We start from the raw sequence: 12,453 nt of genomic DNA on the forward strand, positions 1-12,453 counted from the left end.
CATATTTTTAAAGTCTATGGATTGTGCGGATGCTGCCCTTTTTCACTCCGCTGTTGGCATGTTTTGCCTTCTCTTATATTTGTCTTGAGCAGGCTTGCCTGAGGTTTATTATTTTATTAGTCTTTTTCAAAGAGCTACCCACACTTGATTTAACGATGGATTTCCCTCCCTTTCCAGCCTGATCACCCGGATGCTGCAGAGGGACCCTAAGAGGAGGGCCTCTTTGGAAGAGATTGAAAACCATCCTTGGCTTCAGGGAGTGGACCCCTCCCCCGCCACCAAGTATAACATCCCCCTCGTGTCGTACAAGAACCTCTCGGAAGAGGAGCACAACGGCATCATCCAGCGCATGGTGCTCGGGGACATCGCGGACCGAGACGCCATCGTCGAGTAGGTCGCCGCCCGTCTGTCCCGGCCGCGGTCGGGGCTCCTGGAGCGACTCTCTCTGTCCTTGCCAGGGCCTGTGGACACTGTGTCGTGGACAGTGATCCCAGTTGGCAGGGCTGTGCCTTTTATCTAGAGTTCCCGGCCCAGGGCCTGGCTCGTAGGTTTTGTCCCCTTGTTTTTATTCTGGTACCACGTGCCCCGAGGGCCTCTGCCGCCAGCAGCTCCGCGCCCCAGGCCTGCGGAGGGCATTACTTCTGAGATGGATGAGCGAACGCACTGACCAAGAAGGTGCTGATGTCAGGCTCGCAGTTACGCTAACGATTCATCAGTGCCTAAAAGCCCAGTAAATGCGGAGAGCGTGATGTAAACCCTTGCCCTGATTTTCGTGACTGGTGTTAGTGTTGCAGTGCAGAGTCATGTAACTCGCTGCATACTTCTGGTGGCAGCGGGGACGCCCGCACCCTGAAAGTAACCGCCAACGCGCGGACGCACCTTTCGGATGGCGTGTCCATCCTCGGAAGCCTTGTTACCGTTCCCGCATCTAAAACCGGCATCCACCCCGCTGCCTTCAGCATTTTGGCCTTTCCTTACTAAATATTTTTAGGCAATTGTTTTCTAGAATTTCAGGTTTTTTTTCTTGTTTGTGATCTTGCATAATTTTAAAGATTCCAAGTCATTGGATTTCTTTTGCTTGTACTTGGGGTGGGGCCACAGTTCTGCCTGTAAAAAATCAGCTGATGTGGCTTGTGTTCACCCTCCCTGTCTCCCTCAGAGCCCTGGAAACCAACAGGTACAACCACATCACAGCCACGTACTTCTTGCTTGCGGAAAGGATCCTGCGGGAAAAGCAAGAGAAAGAGATACAAACCAGGTCTGCAAGCCCCAGCAACATCAAGGCCCAGTTTAGGTGAGAAAAAAATCTTCACTGATTTTAGTAAGTTAACGTTTTGCAATAGTGAACTTTGCTTGTTTGTTTGTCTGTTTAATGCGAGAGAGCATGAACTGTGACAACGGCCTCATTGGAGAAGCCACGTGGGGGCTCTCCATGTGCGGGGGGGGGGGGGGAGTGGGAGGACTTAGATTCTTTGTCACCAAGGACGCCCTACCCTCCTGGGCTCAGTGTGGCTGCCGGCCTGGCCAGGAACACATGTTTGGAGAGGCAGTCACAAGCCAGGGTGTCTGCAAGTTATTTTCATTGAACTCTTTTAGGTCTGATGTGTATTAATGTATTCTTTTCTTTAGTTTTTTATTCCAGGAACAAGGTCAGATTTTTCCTGTTATTTGAAATAATTTTTTAAAATAACAAGGCATTTCTGGGCCAATATGTTAATCTCAGGATGTCAGGGTTTGACAGTCAGATCAGCTAGTTGGTTTATTGGCTGCCTGGCCTGGGACGGTCACTTAGAGCTCTCTGTGGCTCAGCTTCGTGATCTGTGAAATGGGAGTAATAACACCGTCTCCCTCCTGGGGCGATGGTGAGGGACCAGTGACTTAAAACCTGTGAAGGACTTCCGGCCCGGCTCCCTGTGTTCGCTGTCATCCTAGGAATACTTTGCCCCTTTTCCTCCCCCTCCCTTCCCTTCCTTTCCCGAACTCTCCCTCTTCCTTCCCCTCCTCCTTCTCTCCTCCCACCTCCCCAGTTTCTTTTCTTCTGCCACGTTAGCTTTCCATTTAAAATCAAAGTATAATAAGAGTTGCTTTCTATATCATCATGATGAAATTTATTTAGAATTCATATCCAGATAAAGTAACCCACAGAACTGTAGTGATTCACAAACCAAAGGCTGCTCCCGGTTCTGAATAATTCTCTACTCGTACATCCAACTGTATATGAATATATGTGTGTGACTATGTAATTATCATTTAAAAGAGGAAGAAAACCATTGCATTTTAAATTACTTGCAGTCAGCTTGCCGCGTGCGGATGGTTGCTGAAGTGACAGAGAACGGTCTGGGTGGCTAAAGAGTTAGGAGTCGGAACTGGAAACTGAGCTTAGGAGCTTTATTTATGTCCTGGGTGTGTTCTTCTGTCTGGTGTCTGCATGGAAGAGGTCAGGCCGCAGGGAGCCAGGGGCCTCTTGGGCACAAGACAGACCAGGAGGGTGACATGGAGAGGACCGGTCACCCAAGTCCTGACCTGAGCCTACTGGTGGGACAGCGCAGCCTCAGAGTGTCACTGCACGCCGGGCTGCCGAGGGGGCCAGCCCTGTCTTTTGGAGAAGGGAATATGAGGATTTGAGCTATTTTCTGTTCAGTGAAACAGAACAGAGCTCAATCTAAAGGTGATCAAGTAGTAACTCAGATAAATTGGCCTCACTTCCTTCTAGAACTTGCAAAGCCAACAGTAGCTACAAAGAAGCATCAGAGCCTTCCGCACAGGTTTTCCTTCGCCTGCTGGAGGCTCTGGAGTAGCGATGCCTAAAGGCCTCTGTCCTCCTGCGGCCTGGGGCCTGCTGGCGAGTGGTAGATGTCTGCTCACTTGCCTCTTCTTTACTGTCAAAACCCTGGGCCTAACTTGGCCTGTTGCTGAGGGTGCCTGTGGTCAGAGTGACCGGTGCTCAGTCAGGAGGCTGGTGTTCAGTTAGCAGGGAGGGGTGGCCCCGGAGCCAGGGGGAGCCAGCTACACAGAGTGGGGGTGCTCTTCGGTTCTTGCCAGTGTGGGATGGAGCGTGGTGTGGTCTGTCTGTAGGAGAGGCCTTGGGAAGTCCCCCCAGGAGCTGACCTCAGCACGGGAGAGGCTCAGTACCTGCTTCCTGTCAGAGAGAGACTAGGAGGTGAGGTCCCATCCCCACCACAGGTGTCCATTCGTGCAGAGGGCTTGAGAGGTCGCAGAGAGAGGCCGCTGCCCTGCGGGTTCAGTAAGCACAGAATCCAACCTAGATGTCACTGTCTTCAAGCCTGTGTGACCCTAGGCAGGTGTTTCGGTTTCTTCATCTGTACAGAGGGGATAAGAGCACCTACCTCGTGGGACTGTGGGATTAATGAGTTAATTTCTGTCTGGCTGTCAGCAGTGCTGGCCTTCGTAAGCACCCAGTCAGTGTGCCCAGTGCTGTCCGTGCGACTCACAGTTCCCGTTGGCGTGCTGTCTCCTCCTTTCCTCCCAGGCTGTGCCGGGCTTAGCTCTGCGCTTAGTAGCTGTGAGCCACTCAGCAGCCTGGTTAACTCAGGTAAACCCGAGCAGCTGATGGCGACACTGCAGCTGTGGCCCTGCCCCATCTTGGCTCTGGGGGTGGGGCGGGGAGGAGACAAGAGCCTTCACCACGTCCGTGCCCTTCCCCATCCTTCTCCAGCGGAGGGACTGCCGCTCTGGTGAGTCAGACGGGCCAGCACCTCGTGCCACCCCAGGGCTTCCCCAGGGCTCGCCGAGTGACCTGCTGAGCGGCTGCTCAGCCTGAAAGCGATGTGTGTGCGGCTCTGTGGGACCATGAGGCTCCCTGGGCACTGGTGGGGCCGTCAGTGGAGACAGGTGACTTGTCCAAGGCGCTGCTTGACCTCAAAACCATGACGGAGCCCTCAGCTTCTGTAAACCGCCCAGCAGTGACCATGGCAGATGGACCCGCTCTGTCCCCGCGAGAATATGAGGCTCTGAGTCGGGGGAAGATGTCTGTTATAAATTCCTATAAGTTTTATCAAGCTGTAGATTTAATTGGGTTGTGTTTCTAGGATAACGTAATTGGTGTGAAATGAAAATGTCAGTGTGGAAGTGGCCACTTTAAATGTGCCTGGTGTCTGCCAGGCCCCTGGGCAGAGAGGACAGCCGAGGATTCCGAGATGTTTATTCAAAACAGGCCCGAGACCTCATTTTCAAAAGTCTTCTTTGGCTGTTGAGCGGTGTTCTTGTTACTTGGGTATCTCCAGAGTGGGGAATAAAATGAAAGCCTAAATAATAGTGGAATTTGCTACCCAGGACCCTGGTGTGGGCATTTAAAATAGACATATTTATATTTAGCTTACTGCACTTTTTTTATTGATGAAGAGATTTATATTTGTCGGTGTACACTGACTCTTCAGTATTCTCACATTTAAATTCATTTAACTGTTTCCATTTATTTTGCAAATACCAGACTTTTACACCACCTTATAATATCTGGAGGGCTGGAAATTTCAGGTGAATTTTATTAGCAGTAATACACCTTCAAAGGTTGTGATCTAAGACCCAGAGGAATGGAATATGTGTGGTGCCCGGGTTTTGCTCTGGCGGCAACTCCCTTGTGGTATAAACCGTTGCAGAGAAACGAGTCACCCTTTGCCCCTTCTCTGTGAGCTGGGAGGGAGTTTTTTGCTTTTGGCCAAAGCCAGAGGCTGAACCCTGTTTCAGAACCACGCTTGGCCTTCCGGGGTGCACAAGCAAGTCTGTGCGCTTTGTCCCAGTAAGAATGATGGCATGTCCTTTGGCCAGGTCTGCATGTTATCACACGGCTTGTCTTTTTCCCGTCTGCTCCGCAGGCAGTCGTGGCCGACCAAGATTGACGTGCCCCAGGACCTGGAGGACGACCTCACGGCCACTCCTTTGTCCCACGCGACTGTTCCTCAGTCCCCTGCGCGGGCTGCCGACAACGTCCTCAATGGCCACAGGAGCAAAGGCCTGTGTGACTCGGCCAAGAAAGAGGACGTGCCCGAGCTGGCCGGCCCGGCGCTCTCTGCGGTGCCGCCTGCCAGCTTGAAACCCGCGGCCAGCGGGCGGAAGTGCCTGTTCCGGGTGGAGGAGGACGAGGAGGAGGACGAGGAGGACAAGAAGCCCATGTCCCTGTCCACGCAGGTGGTCCTGCGCCGGAAGCCCTCGGTGACCAACCGCCTGACCTCGAGGAAGAGCGCGCCGGTCCTGAACCAGATCTTTGAGGAAGGAGAGTCGGACGACGAGTTCGACATGGATGAGAACCTGCCTCCCAAGCTGAGCCGGCTAAAGATGAACATCGCCTCCCCGGGGACGGTGCACAAGCGCTACCACCGCCGGAAAAGCCAGGGCCGCGGCTCCAGCTGCAGCAGCTCGGAGACCAGCGACGACGACTCGGAGAGCCGCCGGCGCCTCGATAAGGACAGCGGCTTCCCCTACTCCTGGCACCGCCGGGACAGCAGCGAGGGGCCGCCGGGCAGCGAGGGCGACGGCGGCGGCGGCGGGGGCGGCCAGAGCAAGCCGAGCCCCAGCAGCGGCGGCGCGGACAGAGCCAGCCCCGGCGAGGGCGGCGCGGGCGGGGGCAGCGCGTCGGGCGGCTCGGGGGGCGCCCCGGGTGGCACCTCCGGCAGCGCGCGCCGCTGCGCCGGCCCGGCCAACCCCAACGCCACGCAGCTGGCGGCGCGCAGCGCGGGGGAGCTGGTGCAGAGCCTCAAACTCATGGGCCTGTGCCTGGGCTCCCAGCTCCACGGGGGCACCAAGTACATTCTCGACCCGCAGCACGGCCTGCCCTTCTCCAGCGTCAAGGTCCAGGAGAAGTCCACGTGGAAAATGTGCATCAGCTCCGCAGGGAATGCGGGCCAGGCCGCGGCCGTGGGCGGCATCAAGTTCTTCTCTGACCGCGTGGCGGCCAGCACAGCTGAGTTAGAATGCATAAAGAGCAAGAACCTGAAAAATAACGTGCTCCAGCTACCTCTGTGTGAAAAGACCATCTCTGTGAACATCCAGCGGAACCCTAAGGAGGGGCTGCTGTGCGCCTCCAGCCAGGCCAGCTGCTGCCACGTCATTTGAGGGCGGGGCCAGGCCACCGGACGCTTCCTGCTCCCGGCAGTGAGGGCTGCTCGCTTCACTGTTTCCTCTCTGGTTTTGCTATTTTACAGCAGGCAATTATTTATTACTTTCTCATTTGTTCGCCTGGCGACGTGACAATGCATGGTCTTTGTGCATGCTGCTGCTAGACACTACCTTTCTTTTCCAGCCGAGAAGTCCATTATGTCATTTTTACATTCATAAATTTAATGCGGATGACCAGGAGTAAATTAAAATGTATATTTGGAACCTAATATAAGTAGAGCACTTAGGAATTTGATGTTCCGCACTTAACCTAGAGAGAGAGAAAATGCTTTTGTTTCCTTGTTGGAAAATCTAAATTTCTGTCCCGACCTTCCTGTGGTATGGACACTCCGTGCTCCGAGGCACACTCTGGTGTCTGCGACAGACCAAAGCAATAACGGCGTGATGCCGGCAGGCCTGGAGCCCACAGACCCGTGCCTGCCAGGCCCCAGGTCCGGGCGGCCGAGGCCAGCCGGCGTCTGCGCTGGAACTTTCAGCCGCGATTTCAGCAGACCCACACCTGTTTGTCTTAAGCTATAGTGCGAAAAAAGGTTTGGGCTCTTAGAATTCAACTGAAAAAGATTTTCTTGTTTTGTAATAGGTGAGATAAAGTACTTAGATTTATAAGGCAGCTTTCCCTGTAGTGCTAAATTACAAGCAGACAATCTTATTTTGTAATGTGGTAAAGTGAACTGATGATGTCTTAACTCTAGTTATAGAGTATATGTCTGTTTAACAGAACAAAATGATGCTCTGTGTAAATTCCTTCCTGTGGGGCACAGCCCAGGGTTTCCTTTAAAACCATGTTGATAGAAGAAACGATAGGGCCGAATATGGAATTAAAGGTACACACAGAGGTAGGCGAAGTCAAAACCCCGTAAATTTAAAAACATATAGTGATTTGATTTCTAGGAGTTTGGTAATGAGGCTGTCTCTTCCTTATTTCCACTTTACATCCTTTAGCTCAGTTTGCTGTGAACATTGGCGGATCAGAAAACACACACGAAAGGGTAGGACTCACACACACAGCACACAGAAATGCACAAAGCCTGCTCTGTGTTTGTTTGTTTTTTGCTGGAAGTGTTCTTCACTTTGCCTTCCTGCCAAAACAATAATCAAAGAACTCTTGCTTTAAACTATTCCTGTACAAAGACTACTTCCGACCAGATAATCATCTTTCCTGACATTTTATTTCTAGGACACAGTATATGGCAGATTGCTGGTCTTGGGAGGGGCCACATGCTCCTTTGTCCTGCTATGCCCTGGGGTCTTAAAAGCAATGCTTATATCCACATTGGTGATAGGACGGGGCTAGACCTTCCTGCACTCTTCTGCCTCCAGTGATGTCTCTGAAGCGACAGTTTCCTGGTCCAAGAGTGGGCAGAGCCCCGAAGGCCAGTGATCTGTTGGTCACAGTTTCTCCAAGTACACACTGATCTTGCTACTTTAGTATTCATATATTTTACTCAGAACTCTGAATTTCACTGTATACTTACTAAACTAAGTAAAGATGATACTTAAAATACTCTTTTTACTTTCTAGACCTAGGCTAGATATGTTTTAAGCTATAGCTCTAGTTCATTGTGGTATTTATAATTGAAAGCTACAAGGATAGATGTGTGGGTGAAGCCATAGAACACATTTGCTTGAAATTCTTGAGCAGGGATCTTACAAAGGGCCAGAACTAAGATGTGTGGTTCACATAGACAGTGAGCGTAACATCTGTATTAACGTTAGGAGAGAGGTTTATAAGGGGCATTGGCAATAAACTCTTTGTTGCAGCTGTTTTCCAAGCAATGTAAATACTTTTCCTGTGATTATGTATAGCCTCGGAATGGCACCTTTTAACCCCTATGTGTTCGGTTTTCAATGGTTTTTTTATATTCAGATGTACATATGGTGCTCACTTTAGGATCAGCAGTGTTGACCATTTATGCTGCATAGCTGTATTATAGCCTTATTAGTTGTGTGTGGTTGGTTGACCCTCCGGGTATACAAACGTTAGTCTGCGTGGCGTCTTACTCATCTGTTCATAAGTGAATGGTTGTGCATGTGTTGTATGTCATAGTGTGTTGTCACATAAAAGGGAGGGAGCGAATAACCATTACATTAAGATAATATTGGACCAAACTACTTACTTGCTCTACAGTTTCTTGTACCCCTTAACCTGTCTTCAGAAGTTGCATAGTTACAGTAGTGTGTAAATTAAATATTGTGGACAATTAGTCTTGTATTTTTCTGTATGTGTGTGTATATATATACATATATGTGTATATATATAAAAAATTATGTACTTCTGGCAATTCTATCTGTATTTAAAGATGTGACAATCTTGACACCGATTTAAAGAATACCGTGAGACTGAATCAAATGAAAGCTATTTCTACCAAGTAAGAATTGATATGTGTTAAGAGGGTACAGAGTTATCAGCTGATTTGGTCAGTTGCCTCCACTGCTGGTTGATTTTCCTCATTGTGTTAAACATTGACAGGTATGTGACAAATGGGAAAAAAATCCAAACAATAAAGTGGCATATTGGTGTTCAGCAATGTAAACCGTGTCCCACATTCTGTTTCTTCCCATGAACGCAGCTTTGTCTGTGGTCCCGGCCGGGTGGGACCCAGCCCTCCATCTGCTGCGCCCTGCGTCGCTGCGCCTGACTGTTGGAGAACACACTCCCGACTGTTCTTGCTTCACCCTCATGATCACGGTCTCTGGCAGGCCCCAGCGCTGCCCAGCAATTACTTTATTTCCCCAATCCGTCTGCTTTCCTCACTCACTGGCCACCATGCTTCCTAAAAACAATAAGCTGAAGCAATTAGAGTCACCACAGGCTCCCACTTCTACCTCCCTGCCTTTGGGTGTATCCACATCCTGCCCTTCCTCCTGAAGTTGATCCCAAGGTCGGGTCCTGCACTTGCACCCTGACACTTCACCGCTGTGACGGAGGCCGCCATGAGGATCTGTCATCCTCTCGCACTGTCAACCTTCGCTTCTCTGCCAGATCATTCCTCACAGCAAGTAAACCAAACACGGTTCGTTCCCCACTTTTTCTCTAGCAGCGCTGCATTGCTCTGTTCCTCTTCTCCACCCTCTTGTGAACCTTTCCAGTTGCCAATTAGTTCAAGTTGGTTGATGTTATTCAAGTCTTCTATATCCTTACTGAGTGCAGAAATCCTACTGGAATTGTGCATTTGTCTACTTCTTTTCTGTCTGTTTTACTTCATGAAATCTGAAGTTCTGCTGTTAGGTACGTACACATTTACGATTACGTTTTCTAGATGAATTGATCCCTTTCACCATTACAAAATGTTCCTCTTTATCCTGGTAAATTCTTCTTCGTCCTGAAATCTATTTGGTGTGATGTTAATATAGCTGCTGTAGCTTTCTTTGACTTGTGGGAGTATATCCTTTTCCATTTTTTACTTTTAACCAGTGTCTTTATACTTAAAGTAGTTTTTTGTTTATTTATTTGTAGACAGCATATAGTTGGGTCTTGCTTTTTTAATCCAATCTGTAAATCTTTGTCTTTTATTTGGAAAGTTTCAACCAATTACATTTAGTGTAATTATGAAGATGGTTACGTTGAAAGCTACCATCTTTTTGTTTTATCTATTTGTTTTATCTATTCTGTTTCTTTTTCCTGCTTTTACTACTTCTTTTGGGTTAACTCAGCACTTTTTATTGGCTTATTGGTTGTGCTTCTTTATATTTTAGTGGTTGCTGTAGAGAAGATATACAAGGTCTTTCAGAAGGCATCCAGCCATGTAATACGAAAAATGGACACATTTATTAAAGATACAAGCTACAAGAAACATTGTACATAAGACAATGATGCCTCAGTCCCCTTCAAAGTAGGCACCTTGGGACCTCACACAGTTCTTCCAATCGCTATCAGCTGCCCCGTCGTATTTTCCTGATACTCATCGACAATCTGAAATCTGTTCCCTTTCAAAGGTGATTTTAGTTTTGGGAAAAGCCAGAAGTCACAGGGCACCAAATATGGGTTGTAGGTGGGCTGAGTCACCTGAGTGATTTGATGTTTTACAAAAAAACTGCTTGAGATGTGATCCATGACCGGGTACATTGTCATGATGAAGCTGCCAGTCACCGGTTGCCCATAGCTGCGGCCTTCTGAGTCATCCGAATAGTTTCCATGGGGGAATGTTCAAGCTTAATGCAAAAATTGATGCAGATTCATTGCTCTACTCGCTCAAGCCATTTTGAATGTGACAGCCACACAGTACACATGCTCACTCAACAGTGTCTACCACCCCCACTGACTAGTACAGTGAAGTCGTCATTGTTCACACACGTTCATTCCAGTCCACTGTTCTTGGCTGCCAGTATACATCGATGTTGCGTAAACCATTTGTCTCCGTTATATTAACAATGGCTGGACTTTTTCTGGACAGACCTCGTATGTATTCAGTCTACCTTAAAGTAGCATTACTTCATGTAGAATGAAAGAATCTTACAACTGTCTATTTTCCTCCTGTGCCTTGTGTTGTCACATTTTATTTTTACATATGCATACATATTTTTGTTTTAACTTGTTTTATTTTTTAAGAGATGACACATTGAGGGGAAGACTTATTTTTATCTACATCTTTATCATTTATAGCACTTTGCATTTCTTTGTGTAGATCCTCATTGTGCTAGTTTCGTTCTGCCTGTAGAACTTTAAACTTTCTTACAGTACAGGGCTGCTGAGAATACATTCTGTCAGCTTGCTTGTCTGAAAAAGTATTTTTAATTCATTCATGAGGGATATTTTCATTGGGTACAGAATTCTAGACAGCTACTTTTTTTATTGCAGTGCTGGACAGTAAATTTTACATTGTTGAGTGCTGAATTTTGTATTTGTGTAGAAAGAGTTGGATTTTATTCTGGTATATAGTTACCTGGAAACAGTCGGATCCTTTGGGGTTTTGCGTTTCAAGTCTCAGGACAGATCCAGAGCGGTCTTTAGGGCTGATTGGCCTACCGCTGGGGCAGTACCCACCTAAGCATTCACCAGTCCTTCCACTCCAGCAGGTGGGAACGTAAGCTGCTCCCAGCTTTGTTTAAGTTCTAAGCATCAAGGAGCCTTGCTTTCCGCGGGGTTCTTTCTCCAGCCCCAGGCGGTTTCTCACAGGTGTGTACCAATCGGTGCTCAATCAGAGACCGCAGAGTTCCAGAGCCGCTGCCTCTCTGCAGCTGGTGCCAGCTCTCGGCCTCGTGTTCCAGGGTTGGGAGGGCCAGAGGTCACTTTAAGTGGCTTTTCAGGCCCCATTAGGGGGAGACATACGTGGTTTCCATTTTTTGAGCCAGACAGTGATGTAAAGGGAGGTATGTTTGGTGTGTCCACTACTAAGCTGCCCCTGCTTAATTCCTGAGCACTGCGGTGTCTTCCTGGTACTGAGCAGCATTTTCATGTGACGATTTGGCTGCAGGCTCTTCACACCTCAGGCCGGCCCTGCAGCTGTGCCCCTTTAGCGATTTGGGGGGCGATTGCTCCCTCCTTGACAGGGTCAGGAGATCTGGACCCACCCTTTTGCATTCTCCTGCTGGGGCCTCAGCTCTCGGGTGTAAACAGGATGGCAGCAGGTAGGATGGAACCGTGTGACCGGGACACTTGGGGCTGTTCTCCCCCACCGCCCCAGGGAAGTCCACGGCCGTATGAAAGGGGGGCTGTGATTCCTGTGAGCCGCTTGTCGTCAGACAAGGCCACGAGCTCCCCCACATTTCCCAGTTGATCACATGAGGCCCACACACCAGTGGCCCATGGAGAGCACCCTCATCATGTGCGTGAGGCCAGGGTGTGGATGGGGCGCAGAGACTGCATTGTCCTAGAAGTCTCCTGCAAGCAATCCCATCAAGGTGACAAGAACTACAAGGTGTGGGGCAGGCCCTCCCACTGCCACTCCTGAGCACCCACCACAAGCTAAGGGCCCCTCATTCCAAATGCTGGACACAGAGAAGAACTAGGGGCCCAGTGGACCCCGCAGTACCCCTTCCTGCTAACCTCCCTCTTGGCACAACCTGGCCAGCCCCACCCCCATCCTCCTCCCTGGGGCCCCGGGTGTCCCTACGGCCCCCAGGAGTCCCCTTCCCCTGAGCATGACTGGCCTCATCCTGGTTAAGTGTATGGTTCTGCCGGGTCAGACTCTGGAAGGGCAGAGGGACGCGTCTGGGAATGAGTCACAGGTGCAGGGAGCCCAGGGTCTGCACTGGCATTTCAGGAGTGGGGAGGGCCACCGGCCCTGCAGAGAGGCTGCCGGCCCTGCGGTAGACGGGAGCCCACGGGCAAGGAGGTGAGTGCGTGGATTCATCCCTGGGACCCACCGCCTCACACCGACT

The 12,453-nt window shown here is 49.8% G+C and overlaps 1 protein-coding gene across 2 annotated transcripts in view; it reads left to right on the forward strand.

Moving 5' to 3' along the window:
• SNRK (SNF related kinase) overlaps positions 1 to 6,596 on the forward strand; it is a 37,333-nt gene extending 30,737 nt beyond the window's left edge. For both annotated transcript variants that reach the window (XM_090284584.1, XM_090284583.1), the window contains 3 exons: positions 178 to 390; positions 1,160 to 1,294; positions 4,833 to 6,596. In XM_090284584.1, the coding sequence (XP_090140710.1) occupies positions 178 to 390; positions 1,160 to 1,294; positions 4,833 to 6,069 (1,585 nt within the window). In that variant the 3' untranslated portion in view covers positions 6,070 to 6,596. The remainder of the gene's footprint in view (positions 1 to 177; positions 391 to 1,159; positions 1,295 to 4,832) is intronic.
• Positions 6,597 to 12,453: the final 5,857 nt, after the last annotated feature.

This window comes from Furipterus horrens, unplaced genomic scaffold (genome assembly GCF_987537825.1).
Source record: "Furipterus horrens unplaced genomic scaffold, mFurHor1.1.pri manual_scaffold_7, whole genome shotgun sequence".
Taxonomy (NCBI): Eukaryota; Metazoa; Chordata; class Mammalia; order Chiroptera; family Furipteridae; genus Furipterus; species Furipterus horrens.